Below are 15,064 nucleotides of genomic sequence, written 5' to 3'. Positions count from 1 at the left end.
CTTTCCCAGTGCTGTGTGCAGACCTTCACCACCTCAGTCTGCTCCCGTGCTAGAACTGACTTAATAGGTAGGCCTGGACACGTGCTTAAGTACTGCATGGCAGTGTGATAAAGTGCAGAAACACATAGAGCATGTAATGAAGTCTCTTAAGGCCAGAAAGCCTGATACTAAGCTAGCCTTCTAGCATTCCTACCACTGTGATAATAAGGGGAGTAGGGGAACAAGCTGGCAAACAGAATTAAAACAGCTCTCAGAGTAGAACTTTCTGAGAAAGAATTCAGCAGAAAAATCTAATAGCCCAAATTCACTCTACACAGACACATCTCCAGCCCATAGTATGAGCCTGGAGCACATGGATTAATGTCCTGAAACTGCAGAAATTATGTGGCTTAAAGCAGAGTGCGCCAAGAAAACAGCAGATACAATATTTCTGAAAAACTGAAATCTAGATCTGAGACAAGAACATATACAAAGAACAGCCTCACATGAACGAGCAGTAGTAAGATTGAGAATTTTGTTCTCAGCACTATAGGCAAGTTTAAGAACTCACCCAAAGAGGATGAGCTGGATGTAACACAATGCAACCAGAGAAACTGACACAAATGACACCTTTCTGCCAGCAGATAGGAATTCAGACCTTGAGGTATTTAGGCCTTAGCTGGATACATGAGCAGACACATAAGTCACTAGGTATGGCTTACCTTGTAATTTTTCAAATTCTAAAATAGAAAAGGCAGGGAACAAATTCTGTTCACTTCTCCCCCCAGCCACACCCCAAAAGACTCCCAGTAATACTGTAAATGAGGCATTTCAGATTTACAACAATGCAAAAAATTAGTGGAAACAAGCAGCCAGCCATGGGGTTCATCACTGGGAGAAAGAAGGTAAAAAAATCCCCTAATTTTGAAGTTATTCACTCAAGTAATTAGAAATACCAATACGGATTTGTCTCAAAGTAAGGTTATCTAAAGTTTCCTAGGTTAAAAAAGGGAATGAGGCTGGCCACCAGATTTAAGTTGCATACCTGTATCATAGTACCAGAGACAGACATTTTTTCAGTATGATCACAAAAATTGCCATTCCAAAGAAAAACTACTACAAAACCTTGCAACTTACATGTCTTCAACAGTAATGTCCTTCAATATTTGGCAATAATCCACATTCCACACAGCCTGATCATCCCAGACTTTAGAAGCCAGCAGAATAGCTCCTAAGACTATCCTCTTCCAGTTACTAGGGCATATGTCAATCTCTGCATAGGTTAAAAGTCTTTCCAAATAAACCTATAAAAGAAAAAAGTTTTGTGTGCAATTAAGACCAAGATCTGAGTTCTGAGCAGCAAGCATGCCAGTCCAATACAATTATTTTATCCCATTACTGTTAAGTGTGTCAAAATAAATATTAGTGGTAATTACTTACACCTTAGAATCCAAAATTCCAGGAGTTACAGGTTCCATTTTTCAGTACAACACAAGAACTGCACCACCACAGTAAAGACAGTGAAGAATCAGTTCTGAGCAACAAACACTGGTGCTTCAGTGAGACACTGCTAGAGTTCTTTCTGTCTCGGTCATGCAGTCAGTGACAGCTGCTCATGAGGGCCTATCTGGGACAGTAATTCATGCAGCATCACACTCACCTTTCATCATGGTTAAGGTTCAGAACTTGAAGCTTAACAGAAAGTGGTAAAACCTGCATTGTGCTCTGCAGTCATGGGACGGAGATGCATTAATCGCTGTCTTTCCACAATGAAAGAGTTATAGTGTAATTTCTACTTTACCCTGTAAAGAACAGGCTTCAGTCCCTCACCTACATCATCATCTTCTGCTTTCATCTACATCCCCAACTGCTAAGATAGTCAAAGATAGCCAAGTCAAAGGTATATGTCTTGGTCTTTTACTCATTTCTCCTAAAATCAGCCCAAGGAATTAAAAAAAGTTTTCTGCTATTTCACACTCCTATAATGATCCATGTACTAAGTAATTTGCATTTTCAAAAAACTAAATATAGATTGTTTTTAATGTTCTATTCCCTAAACTAAGTCCAAGGCCCTAATAAAAGCTCAGATAAACTAGTGGGTGCAGGAAGCTGCTGTACAGGCCTAAGGGCAGGATCAGTTTTATTACTAAGGTCCCCCCACACTTTATTCCCATCTTTTCCTTCTAGCCTTCAAGTGGACTAAAGGTGTTCCTATAATAACAGAGCCATCTAGTGGTAACAAAACTCTTACCGAACTCACTTCTATTTTATTTTTTTTATTATTTATTTTTGGTAAATACTTCAAGCTGGCTAGATTCTCAGGGGTTAGCTATCATCTTGTTCTGTCAAAATTGCTCACGTCTTAGGAAAAGCAAATACCTTCAGCTACTTTCAGAGTTAACAGCTCCATCTATCTGGCCTTTTTAATTATTTATTTCCTTATTAAAGAGAGTCCTTCAAACTCAGCTTGCTTAATTGCAGCATTGTTTTTTGGTAACAGTTTTCTTCTGTTCTCCTTTCAGACTGTTTTCCAGAAAAAAGCCGCAATGAAGACTGACATCTAGTATGCAAAAAAGTGCAGTTTAAGAGATTGTCTAATGCAGCAGTTATATAGGTTGGTTTTGTCTTTCCCTTCATAAACATATCAGCATCATCATCAATTTTTAATATCCATTTTGCTTTCTGAAATCATACAACAAACTCTAATGAGATTATTTTCTTCCTGTTGTTCTTAAGTTCCAAGTACCTGCATGTCACCCTGAGGAAAAAAGTTACCACCTCTTTATTTAGTTAAAAAAGTTTGATAGAAAGATGGCAATGATTGAAGGCCATAATAATAAGCAAGTTAATCTTCTAGAGTTCCTATAGGATTGGTCCTCGACCCCTTAAGGAGTGTTACTTGTATTGTTCTGGTTAATATGAACTCAAAATTCCCACTTTCCTGTCCACACAATTGAAATAAAATACATCTTTGTGCCTGATCTGTTTATACCCCACTCTTCACAGTGTCCCACTGTTCTGTGCTTCTCAATAGAAAAGGTAAGTTACTTTTTAGTTAACCACTTCTGTGACTTAGAAATCTTCTTTAACTCACTTGTACATTGCCTTCATTATTAACAAGGTTTCAAGAGATACTGTAACTATTTAAAAGTCAGTTCAGTCCAGCTCGCTCAGTGAGGGGAGAGAAAAAAAAGTCTTCCAAAAGCTCAAGTTTCAGTACTCAGGCATCTCTTACCAGTGTCACTATTGCACATTCAGCTGTCAGCTGTGCAGCACTGAAAAGTGTCCGAACAAACCGGTAGATGTGCTTGTGATCAGGGTCATGCTTGTAGTAGTCATCTGGAACTTCTTCCCGCTAAAAGAAAGGTCTCACAATTACTGGAAATCTGTCTTACTTAATACTGACTTTGAAGAACAGACACACATGGGTGTTTCTTCTTCAATGAAGTGTATGCAGTCCTTCATCATAGAGACAGAACAAAATGATGCACTGAACAAAGCTAGCAGCCTTGCAATATTATAAATATTCCAAGCAAAACACAATAGCTTGAGTTGATAATGTCTTTCTTCTGAACACTTTTCTGATCTGTAAGGCTAATGGGAAAGAGCTTGAACTACCATCATTATTACAGGCGTCTATGCAACATTTTAAAGACTAAAAGATTTTTATTTTTTTTTTAAAAAAGGTCTCTCCCTTCAAGAGAATCATTGATATGTACACACACCAGGGAAGCACTGGCTCTTCAAAAGACAAAATTAAGAGACTTTGTAAGATCCCCCTTCCAGCTGAGGACAAGCTAAAGAACATGTGACAATAATTCTGTCGCAGCTAGAACGGGAAGGTAACTTACACTGACTTCACAGTACTCGTCCTTGAGACTGCAGAAAGACGACAAAGCTAATGAACCACTAAGAAAAACCTAGAAATAAACACTCTGTAAAAAAGCTCCAACTTCACACACTGGTTCTGCAAAACTGATAGTTGAATAGGTTTCTACTTACAGTCCAACGTAGACCTATAATATGGTAAAGATAACAGATGAGAACAGCACAACTGCTTGTCATTTAACAAGTAGTCATACGGTAAGCAAAGCAGCAAGCATTTTCATGTGGTTTTGAAGCTTCACAGCCTTCCAGAACACCACTAATGGATGGAGTTACCTGTTCAAGGTGGGCATGCAACACTAGGAATAACACGAGCAGGATCCCCCTTGCATAATACCTGCACTCCAAGTACTACAAATGCATACCTGAAGTACATTTTTGCTGACTGGCACTGCAGAGGAAAGGACTGGACTGATATGTGTGACTAAGCCCTGTGATACTGGGAACTCAAAGTTTGTTTCTTCTGCTCTTATGGTCAATAGAGCCTGGATGTGGACTCCTTGTGACTGAATCTTTACAGGACAAGGTGCTATAAGATTTCTCCTAGCTAATTAAACTTTTTAAAAGAATTGTAGGTAACCAGCCAAAACCCCATTGCTGTAGAAACTAACAAGCCATTTTTATTTTTCCCTGCAGAAAGTATGGCATACAGCCTTTCTTTCTGTCTGTATAGTGCAGTAAGATAGAATAGACCTTTAAGTGTTCCCTAAAGGACAGAAGGATTTTCCTCTATTCATACTCATTAAATAGGAGGTAGGCTACATGAAAGGATCAAAACAGGTCAGGTTGCTAAATAAAGAAAAGAAACTGTTTGATGAATTGAAGTTCATCTTACAGAAATAATTTGCAATATGAAACAACAAATTCAGGCAGTTAAAATAGTTTTGGACTAGACTTTTCCCTTGAAGTGCCACAGTCCCTAGAAAAAATCTTCTCTATGGCTCCTCTCCTGAAGTTCATAATTTTCATTGTGTAAAGAGTCACATTTATTCAAGTGTGCAATTCCTAGCACAATGGTCATGTTTAGGGATAAAAACTGTGTCATTAACAAGCTAAATCTGAGATAGATTAAGCTGCATTCACTCAAGTCCCAGAGCAAACTGAATTTTTAAAGCCAACTGAGCTTCACTAACTTGATTTCAAATGAAAACCAAAGGAAGTGGTTCTGTAAGACAGTCCTTACCTAGTGGTGCTCAAACTGGACATAAAAGCACACACTCCACTCCTGAGCTCACCTGTACTGTGAGGTTTTTGCATCTTAAAGATTATCTAAAAAGGTGCATAAAAATCACACATTGAATGTTCCTAGCTGTTACCGCAAGCAGCATTAAGCATATTTGCTTTAAAATTTTGCCTTTCAGGTTTCTAAAAACCTGACTCACTCTCTCCTGCTTTGTGTGCTGCTTCATGTACTACATTCTCCTGTTTGCAGTCATTTAAAAGATTAGGCACATATCTACCAACCATGCCTTCCTAAATAAATAGAAAAGACTTAAAGTACTGTTGAAGAGGGGAAGAAAGGAGTCAGACAATAAAGTTCTGATATGAAATATACATGTGCTTGCTTTCTATTTATATTCAAACCATTGTACAAGGAAAGGCTAAGAGGCTTTGTTCAGCCTTGAGAAAAGATGGCTTAGGGGAGCCCTTATGACCATGTTCCAGTACTTCAAGGGTGACTACGAAGAAGATGGAGATTTCCTACTTAGAAGGAGTCACATGGAAAAGACATGGGGTAATGGGCACAAGTTGCTGCTGGGGAGATCCCAACTGGACACCAGAAGAAAACTTTTCACTATTACAACAGTAGGATATTGGTATAATCTCCCCAGGGAAGTGGTGGATTCCCTGACACTGGAAAATTTTAAGACTCAGCTTGACATGGTGCTGGGCTATCTCACCTAAACTCTGTGCCTACTTAGAAAGGTTGGACCAGATGATTCTTGAGGTCCCTTCCAACCTGGCATTCTATGATAACCACACATACTTTGCAACATTTAGAAAGACAGGATTCTATTAATGATCTAGCTGATATCAGAAGTCCAGAGGACACTGTCTGCCTGTATTTTACATCTAAAGATACAATTTAAGATCAATTTGCTTCTAACCTGTTGCTAAGACATTTTTATGATTTACACAATACAAAACATGATGTTAAAAAATACATATATTGATACACATTCAGAGGATCAGAAAACTACACTTACTGTGAGAGGATGAGATTTTTCATCAAAAATGTCCAATGATCTGTCAGAATCTCTACAAAGTAAAAATCTCTGTTTTAGCAACAAGAGTTAATTGGTAATGCTATGCTCTGCTAAAAAAAAAAAAAAAAAAAAAAGAGGATAAAGGGAGATACTTTATACTTCAGCTTTTCCTGGAATACGGTATGATGTTAGACTTTATTTTTACAAAGCATTTAATGATGAGATCTTACAGCTGAGTACTTAAGAAGTGATAAATAGCTATCCATGTTCTCATACTATGCTTAGTACAGTACTTCCTTAAAATGTGAAACTCTCTCATTAATAGCCTTTATTTCAAAAAGGCAGCTGGGGTTTTGAAGCGTATGTTGCACCTCGCTATAATGGCACAGGTTATTTGTGGGTAGGACAGTGTTCCTATCTGTACCTCTATAATCTGAAAAAGCTAAACAAAGTTCAAAGGCTGATTTGTGGCAAGTTAAGTGTATTCTCTTTACTCTTGCCATTTTGACTTTTTATGCTTCATTCTCAATGAAGAATGTGCCACTGGGTGGGTGTATTACTGACCTTTCCATATCAGCTTCAGAGGGGTTAGGGTACAACATGGAAGCAGCATAAAGTGTCAGATTTTTCAATGCCTTTCAGCTATACTAGCTGTTACTGAAATGATCAAGACCATATTCCGGGCTCAGAAAGAAAACTGTTACATTTTAGCAAAAAAAAAAATTTACTCACCTCTTCTTTATATGGTAGAATATTGCTAATGTTACACTAAAAGAGAGAAAGAAAAAAAGATAATATTTAACAAAGCACAGGCTGTGCACACTATTCCACCCAAAAGCTGCTGTTCAGGGCAAATGTTCAGAATCTATTATGCATTGGCTCACATTCTCAAGTACTCTCTGTCTCATTTCTGATGCTTACCTGCCTGAACAGAAACTGGCCAAATCAGATTTGCTAGCCAAGCTACCTTCATACTTTTTGTACAGATACATGGGCCAAGAAATAAGTATTATAGCACATTTTAAACACAAAACACTTTAATTGCCTGATTAGGTGAAACGTATTGAAAATGTGGACTATTCACAACTAAAATATAGTAAAAGTTCTATTTGATGTTACATATACTGTTGTAGAGGTTGTACTGATGTTTTAACTCTGTATCTCTGGCTGTCTAATTTAGGACCTGTCTTAAAAAAAAGAGAATAATAAAGATTATATTATGCCAGCATAATCCAAGAAGGGGAAAGTTAAAGATCTCAGTCTCCATTGAGTCACATAAGGCAATAGCTTTCATATTGACACTCAACTACTGTGGCCAAATTTCAGACACATTACTGGTAGTGAGAACAGGAACACTACCATCACAGGAATCTGTCACAGAGAAGCCCTGATCTGTTGCCAGCTGTACACAACTTCAAAATGGCACAAGCACCATCTTTTTGGTTTTGTTCTCCAGAAAAGAGGAGTGACATGGTAGATACCTAGGTTTGAAACTATATTTGAAAGCAACAAATCAACTCAGACACAGTAAAGGCTTCTGGGCCTAAAGGTACTTTGCCTTACTTTCCCTTCAAGAACATTAAAGCTCTCTTCTCAATTATTGGCTGGTAAGGTCTATGCACAAATGCCTGTCTCTGTGGTGCCCAGGCCAAACAGCTATTTCACTGGAGAACCAGGAAGAATACTTAACAAACTCAGCTATCTAAAATAAATATATGAAGAAAAAGTGGAAAGGCTAGAACAAAACCCAAAGCCAGTAGCATACCGTTATCCACGACTAGAGGGCAGACTAATACCACTGGCAAGTAGCAAACAGTCATACACATTTTTCCTGCAATTCCGTCCAAAATCAATTTAAAGTTTTCCCAGATCAAGAGTTTCAGGATTTGGCTTTTCATGTGAAGACTTTGAGTTCCCCATTCCAACACAGGCTTTTCCACCCAAAATGCTGGCACATTTGTGCACTGCCTCCGATTGTGAAGTGCAGAATGATAACTGCTTTGAAATACAACAAAATATGTTAGCTCTGTAACTGGAAAAAAAGCTCGCTTCAGCAGTCATAATTAGCCAGACCTCTACACCCCTTCCCTGACCAACCCCAATAAGCAGTGTGTGGCTTTGGAACAGACAAGGCCATCACAAAAGACCAAATAAACCTTGCAATGCTGCTTAGCTCCTTGTTGATGAGAAATGGGTCTTACCACTTTATTGTGCTTCTAAGGTTAGGTTGACTGACGGTGCTGTCATCTATAAATATTGTTGAGCATGAGCTGTATTTTTTTGTAAGCTGCCCAGGAGAAACCTTGGGGGAAAAATACATAAAGAAAAATAAAGAACAGAAATACATTCAAGAAGAGGAATTCTATGTGCTTTGGTTTACCACACTGAATACTGACTGGTTTTACACCGTAAGTAGCTCCTGCAGAGGCCATCTTTGCAGATGATTGCTCCTGCTATGCAAACTACCCTACAGAAATCAAGTTCCTAAGGATACCCTTTGTGTAAGACAGGTTTACAAATCTTCCCCTTGTAATATACAACATGATGTTTTTTAAGTAACTTTCAGCAGAAACAGCGGCAGCTAAAGCAGCAGGTCCTCCAATTTTCTAAGTTCTCCATTACATTCTTGCCAGTTTGGGTCTCAATTTTCCACCTCTATGATGTACTTTGTTAGATTTCCCTGTGACTTCATAATCACCTTCTCCATTCTTTTATATCCTATACATTTAAATTTGCTTGTTATCCAGTATCAGTCCCTGTAAAAAGACAACTTTGCATTTGGGGTTTTGTCTTGTTATATTTTAGAAAAAAAATAAACCTCTTTCTGACATTGCTTACTTCACTCGTGTCTTGTTTAGCATCTGAGGTATGGAAATAAAGTACTACTATTACCCTTACTTTTACTATTCAGAGCTAGCAATACGTGCCATCATCTATCCTAGTCCTGTAGATTTTATACTGTAAGAAATCTTCGTAGGCAACACTAAGTTAGGCTTCCCTAAACATGTTTAGAGAATGCCTCACGCTAGAGCTAGGATGTCATAATTGAGGGAGAAGTTTGAATCAAGCAATGCAAGATGCATTTGTTTTTGCCAGAATCTTTTTAAATGCCTTGTCTAAAAAACTTGAAAGTTATCCATATGAAAATGTTGGCACCCTTCACAACTCAACAGCTGCCTGGGACTATCTCCCATTCCAGCTGAAGTCTGCCAGCAAAAACAATCCAATCACACTTCCCTTGGTGCTGGCAGACTACAGCTGAACTGTAATTGAAAAAGAAAGAAAAGAAAAAATAACCACCCCCCATAATCATACGAAATGCAACGGATAACTAGATACATTTCTTACATTAAGTCCTGTAGCAGTGCTCAAACAGAAAGTAATTTAAGACTTGTCATCTCAACTGAGAAATTAATCCAGTTTTACTTCTGTATAATAAAACAACAATGTAGGCACTCTGAATTGTACTTTCTCCTTTACTATTCCAAAATGCTCAAAACTGATAGAAGAAAAAAAAAATTCTTACTCTTTTGACAACAGCCATTCTATGTTCTGTGATACTGTGCCTGGCTGCTTTTCAAGACAAGCAAAGATAATTCAGTTTTCTCTTGCTAAGGAGGATTTGCAACATGGGTAGGACTATATACCTAGAACTACAACAGTTGTTCCTTGAATTTGTCTTTGCCCCAACATGCTAATGTCACCTATACAGCACATTAAGAATTTGTTTTACTTACATGATTGATGTGGTTACTCTTCCTCTTCTCTCGCACTAGAAAGAGGGAGAAAGAGGGTGAACAGAAAGGTTTTTAAAATACAATCCTAATTTATATTCAATAAAATAATTCTATTTAACATTGTTTTCTGAAATACAGGAGTATTAAGTTTCAAATCTGACTTCAGTTGTATGAAAAAAGTAGTTTGAGGAAAATATACTGAGTTTTGTCAAGCTAGCAAACTACATACAATACCAATTATCCACACATATTTTTAGGAACTACTACCCATTGCACTAAGGGAAAATGTCTCAGCTTTGAAGAAGCGCTGGATGTCATGAAAAACTGGATTATTTCAGATAGTCCAAGTAAACCAAGTCCAACATCCAACAGCAACCACTCAGCAAACAGAAGTGAAAACATCACACCCTGAACCTGCCCAAGGCACACATGCAGAAGTGAGGTGCCCAGCATTATATGTTTTCTCTCCTATTAGCAGAAGGTAAAAGGGTACAAACTATTCCTATTTATCATGCAACTGCAACCATGTTATTTGATTATTTTAAATTTTGTCAGCTTTTCAAAAAAAGACTAAGGTTTAACTTCCTGCTGTAAGGGCAGCAGTACAGCAGTGCTGGTACAGGCAAGCCAAGAGCTGCTTACGTGCAGAAAGCTATACATCCATGACCAGCCTAGATAGGTGACTTTGCCAAAGATTTGACCTCACATCATTGCCACTTGTTAGGACACATTCTCTTACATGCCAAGAAAAATTAAAAACTGGGGGCGAGATTTTAGAGTTTTTTTGTCTTTTTGCCTAAATCAAAACTCGTAATCCTGGTATCATCTCAATGAGAGAGAACTTACAGATATTCATTCTACTAGTTCTATGAAAGGTTAACTACAGATGCACCAGTGATGTTAGAAAATAAATTCTTCTGCCTGACTTATCTGTAAAAACACTCCGTAAAAATCAATTAATCCAACCAATTGACATTTCACAGAATGGTTTAGTAGTTATTATTAGACAATTTTTCTACATGAACACAAGTGTACACATTTCAATACACTACATTAGAAGAATATTCAATCGTGTTTAAGGGACATATTACCCCCAACAAGGCTGTTCACCTAATTTGAACGTGCTTGAACCACCTTTGGAAAAAGGGACAGGCAACTCAACAGTAGAGATATCTCATTAGGTGATACAGAGAAACTATTAGGAAGGCAAAAGCCTAGCTGGAGCTCAACCTGGCCACTGATATAAGAGACAACAAAGAAAGTTTTTATAAATACATCAACAATAAAAAAAGAGCCATGGAGAATCTCCATCCCTTACTGTGTATGGGGGGAGAAACTGCAAACAAGAATGAGGAAAAGCCTGAGATACTTAATGCCTTCTTTGCCTCCATCTTTAATAGCCAGACCAGCTTCCCTGCCAGTGTTCAGCCCCCTGAGCTGGAAGATTAGGACAGAGAGCAGAACAACCCACCCATAATCCAGGAGGAAGTAGTTCATGATCTGCTTCTGCACCTGGACATGCATAAGTCTATGAGGCTGGATGGGATTCACCCAAGAGTACTGAGGGAGCTGGCAGGGGAGCCTGCTAAGCCTCTCTCCATCATTTATCAACAATCCTGGTCAACAGGGGAGGTCCCAGATGACTGGAGGCTGGCTAATATGACACCCATTTATTTACAAGAAGGGCCGGAAGGAGGATCTGGGGAACTACAAGCCTGTCAGCCTGACCTCAGTACCAAGGAAGATCATGGGAGAGGCTCATCTTGAGGGAGCTCCCAGGGCAACTGCAGGGAAGCCAGGGGATCAGGGCCAGCCAGCATCGGTTTATGAAAGGCAGGTCTTCCTTGACCAACCTGATCTCTTTCTGTGATCACATGACCCACCTTTTGGATGAGGGGAAGGCTGTGGATGTTGTCTGCCTGGACTTTGGTAAAGTCTTTGACACTGTCTCCCACAGCATTCTCCTGGAAAAGCTGGCAAATCGTGGCACAGACAAGTGTACTCTTTACTGGGTAAAAAACTGGCTGGATGGCTGGACCCAGAGAGTTGTGGTAAAGGGGATGCAGATGACACTGAATTGGTGGGAGTGTTGATCTGCAAGAGGGCAGGAAGGCTCTGCATAAGACCATGGACAGGTGGATCAATGGGCCAAGGCCAATTGTATGGGGTTCAACAAGGCCAAGCGGTGGGTCCTGCATTTTGGTCACAACAAGCCCAGGCAACGATACATGCTTGAAGAAGAGGGGCTGTAGAGCTGCCCAGGAGAAAAGGACCTGGGGGTGCTGGTGGACAGCCAGATGAACATGAGCCAGCAGTGTGTCCAGATGGCCAAGAGTCCCACAGCATCCTGGCCTGTATCAGGAATAGTGTGGCCAGCAGGACTAGGGAAGTGATCACGTCCCTGTACTTGGCATTGGTGAGGCCACACCTTGAGTACTGTGTTCAGTTCTGGGCCTCCTGCTGTAAGAAGGACATTGAGATGCTGGAGCATGTCCAGAGGAGAGCTACCAAGCTGGTGAAAGGTCTAGAGAACAAGTCATATGAGGAGCAGCTGAGGGAACTAGGGATGTTTGGTTTGGAAAAGAAGAAGCTGATAGGAGACCTTATTGCCCTCTACAGCTACCTGAAAGAGGTTTTAGGGAGGTGGATGTTGAGGAAATGGTGTCAAGGAGGGGAGGTTTAGATTGGACATTAGAAAGAATTTCTTTACTGAAAGAGTGGTCAGGCGCTGGAAAAGCCTGCCCAGGGATGTGGTGGAGTCATCATTCTTGGAAGTATTCAAGAAACATGTCAATGCAGAACTTCAGGGCATGGTCTAGTGGCTGAGATTGTAGGTTGGGTGTTTGTGGAGGTTTGTTTGTTGTTTGTTTTATGGTTGGACTCAGTGATCTCAAAGGTTCTTTCCAACCACAACCATTCTGTGATTTGCAGCAAGGCTGAGAGGCTGTACAGCAAAGCTGCACTACAATGTCCAAGAACTGTGTCAACTTGCTAATTTCAACTTAAGAAGTACTCATTTAAGAGGTGTTTGAAATGTGCAGGTCAATCCTCTGTTTGAAGACTGACCTCAGAGGCATCAAGGAAAATGGCCTCAATTTCCTTGGCATCCTGCTAGTGCTAGTTTCCACTTCTCACAGATTATCTAAGCATTGTGAAGTTGATACAACTGACAATTTTGCTACTTGCCATAAGATTCAGGACTGCAACTGACAGACCTGTCAAAATAATTCTACTTCTCTGTGGCAAAGCTATGCCAAGGTAGAAGATACAGCAGCTTTCCATCAACCCATCCAGTCTCAAGTGCAACACTTTATTAGAAAAGACAGGGCTTCAAACAAAAAACAACTGTAAAAGCATTTTAAAAAGAATATCTTAAACTCTTTTTAATTGCAACTTCAGAATTTACTGTTGGCAGAATTCTTTTTTATTTGTACAGTATGGAAACACTTCCACTTTTTAACAGCGTTTGGAAGGCACAAGCTATAGTAATTGTTCAAAATTGACTTTATTATGTAAACAAGGGATCTGCAAAGAAACTGAAAATCCCAATACCTAATTAAAACCAGACTCAAGAATAATAATGCTACTGAAATTATTCAAACAGTTTAAAATAACTTATTCAAAAGCAACTGATATGGACTGAGGGTTTAAGCTTATTATTCCTTATAGAAAGTTGTCCTTTATTGTTTTGGTTGTTTTTATTTTACTTAAAGCAATTTTTAAAGCATTCTTTGGTCATAAAGAACCCACCACTGCTTGAAGCTCATATTACAATAATGAAGAAAGCGTTGCTTCTTCAGATTGCTAGGATCCAGACTCTGGAATCTCCTGATTGTTAAGCATTCAGAAGAAGTAGTTATCTTAAGTGTTAAATAAAACATCTTACGAACACATTTCTTTGTAAACTTGCAAATTATTAATCCCTATGCTTTGAAAGAATTACAGCAATTTTAAGTGTTCTCAAGATGTATAACTAAAATAGGCTATTTTTCCAGTTTTCTTCCTACCTTTTTTTTTTTAAGTTGGAAAAAACTTAGCTTACCATCTGTTTGAGACTTGCTCAGGAAAATTGTGCTTGCTCTGGGATGATCAGATGGATTAGATTCCAAGGCTAAATCTGAAACAGAAAGGAAAAAAATGAGATACCTTTTAACAGAAGATGATTTCTGCAATAATCCCACCCAGCCTTAAAACATTGAAGCATAACAATGAAAACAAGATCAGAAAAACACAGAATAGGCTGTCTCTCTAAACCAAAACTTACTAATGCCAAAATAAATAAAAATCTGACATTTTTCTCTGTGAAAATTAAGCCTGCAGACTTTTCCCTGCTGCCATGAAGCTCTGAAGTAGCCTGCAGTTTCCATCAGAGCAGTATCTAGAAAGGGAGAGCTCAGAAAACAACACCCTGCATGTCAGGGTAGCTGGATGCAGAGAGTCTGGGCTCTCTAGAGGGCAGTAAACTAGAACTTTATGAAGAGCATAATTAAGAAAAAAACCAAAACAACAAAACGGGACACTGCCAATCTATAATTCTATGCTTTAAGTACCCAATATGGCAGGAGACAATCTCTGTGGACCTATAAAAGAACCTAGTAAGTAACTTTTACAGTGCTGATGAATACCAAAACATGGCTCTTGCTCTGTTCTTTTGGAATTTCAAGTAAAACAGTGTACAACTAATGCACAATTACTGAAGAACAAATTTATTGCTTTAATCTTTTGCCACAATAAACAAGTGATGACATTAGAAGAGATCTACTGCTCCCTTAGATTAAGATGGGAGTGATCACTAAAAAGTTTGCTGATCAAACATATGAACAGCATAATCTAGTACTGTGATCCTGTACATCTTGGAAAGGTCAAATTTGCATCCATTTACATTTGTCATTCTGCTCTTCCTGTGTGCTACTTGGGCCATACTAACCATAAAAGCTTGCAAACTTGCACATTAAGTGTTTCAAGGTGCTATGCCAATGCAACTGCCATATCACTGAAACAGTCATTTAAGAATCACCATCAACTTTAAATTAAATTTAAAAAAATCTTAAGAGCTTTTTATGCACTAAACCAACAGAACTCTGGTTAAATAGTAGCCAAAGTATGCATAAAGTGTCTTGGTGCTCGAAGTCTTAACTATATGAATGCTTTGTTCTACTGCACCTAACCCATAGCACAGCCACAGCCCTCATGCATCAGCGAGTGCACGTAATTGCAAAAGTACGTGTGTCCCCAAGACTTCTCATTCCAGATTCC

At 38.9% G+C, this 15,064-nt stretch overlaps 1 protein-coding gene across 1 annotated transcript in view; it reads right to left on the bottom strand.

Annotated features, from left to right (window-relative positions):
* The window catches only part of CCNYL1 (cyclin Y-like 1), a 48,094-nt gene that overhangs the window by 8,340 nt on the left and 24,690 nt on the right, over positions 1-15,064 (bottom strand). Inside the window, exons 2-8 of the mRNA XM_010007381.1 lie at positions 13,851-13,925; positions 9,809-9,843; positions 8,273-8,373; positions 6,804-6,839; positions 6,072-6,123; positions 3,215-3,334; positions 1,117-1,283 (exon numbers count right to left, since the gene is read on the bottom strand). Of these exons, the coding sequence (XP_010005683.1) occupies positions 1,117-1,283; positions 3,215-3,334; positions 6,072-6,123; positions 6,804-6,839; positions 8,273-8,373; positions 9,809-9,843; positions 13,851-13,925 (586 nt within the window). The remainder of the gene's footprint in view (positions 1-1,116; positions 1,284-3,214; positions 3,335-6,071; positions 6,124-6,803; positions 6,840-8,272; positions 8,374-9,808; positions 9,844-13,850; positions 13,926-15,064) is intronic.

This window comes from Chaetura pelagica, unplaced genomic scaffold, assembly GCF_000747805.2.
Source record: "Chaetura pelagica isolate M959 unplaced genomic scaffold, ChaPel_1.0 scaffold21, whole genome shotgun sequence".
Lineage (NCBI taxonomy): Eukaryota > Metazoa > Chordata > Aves > Apodiformes > Apodidae > Chaetura > Chaetura pelagica.
This window is presented reverse-complemented; position numbering and strand designations above follow the sequence as displayed.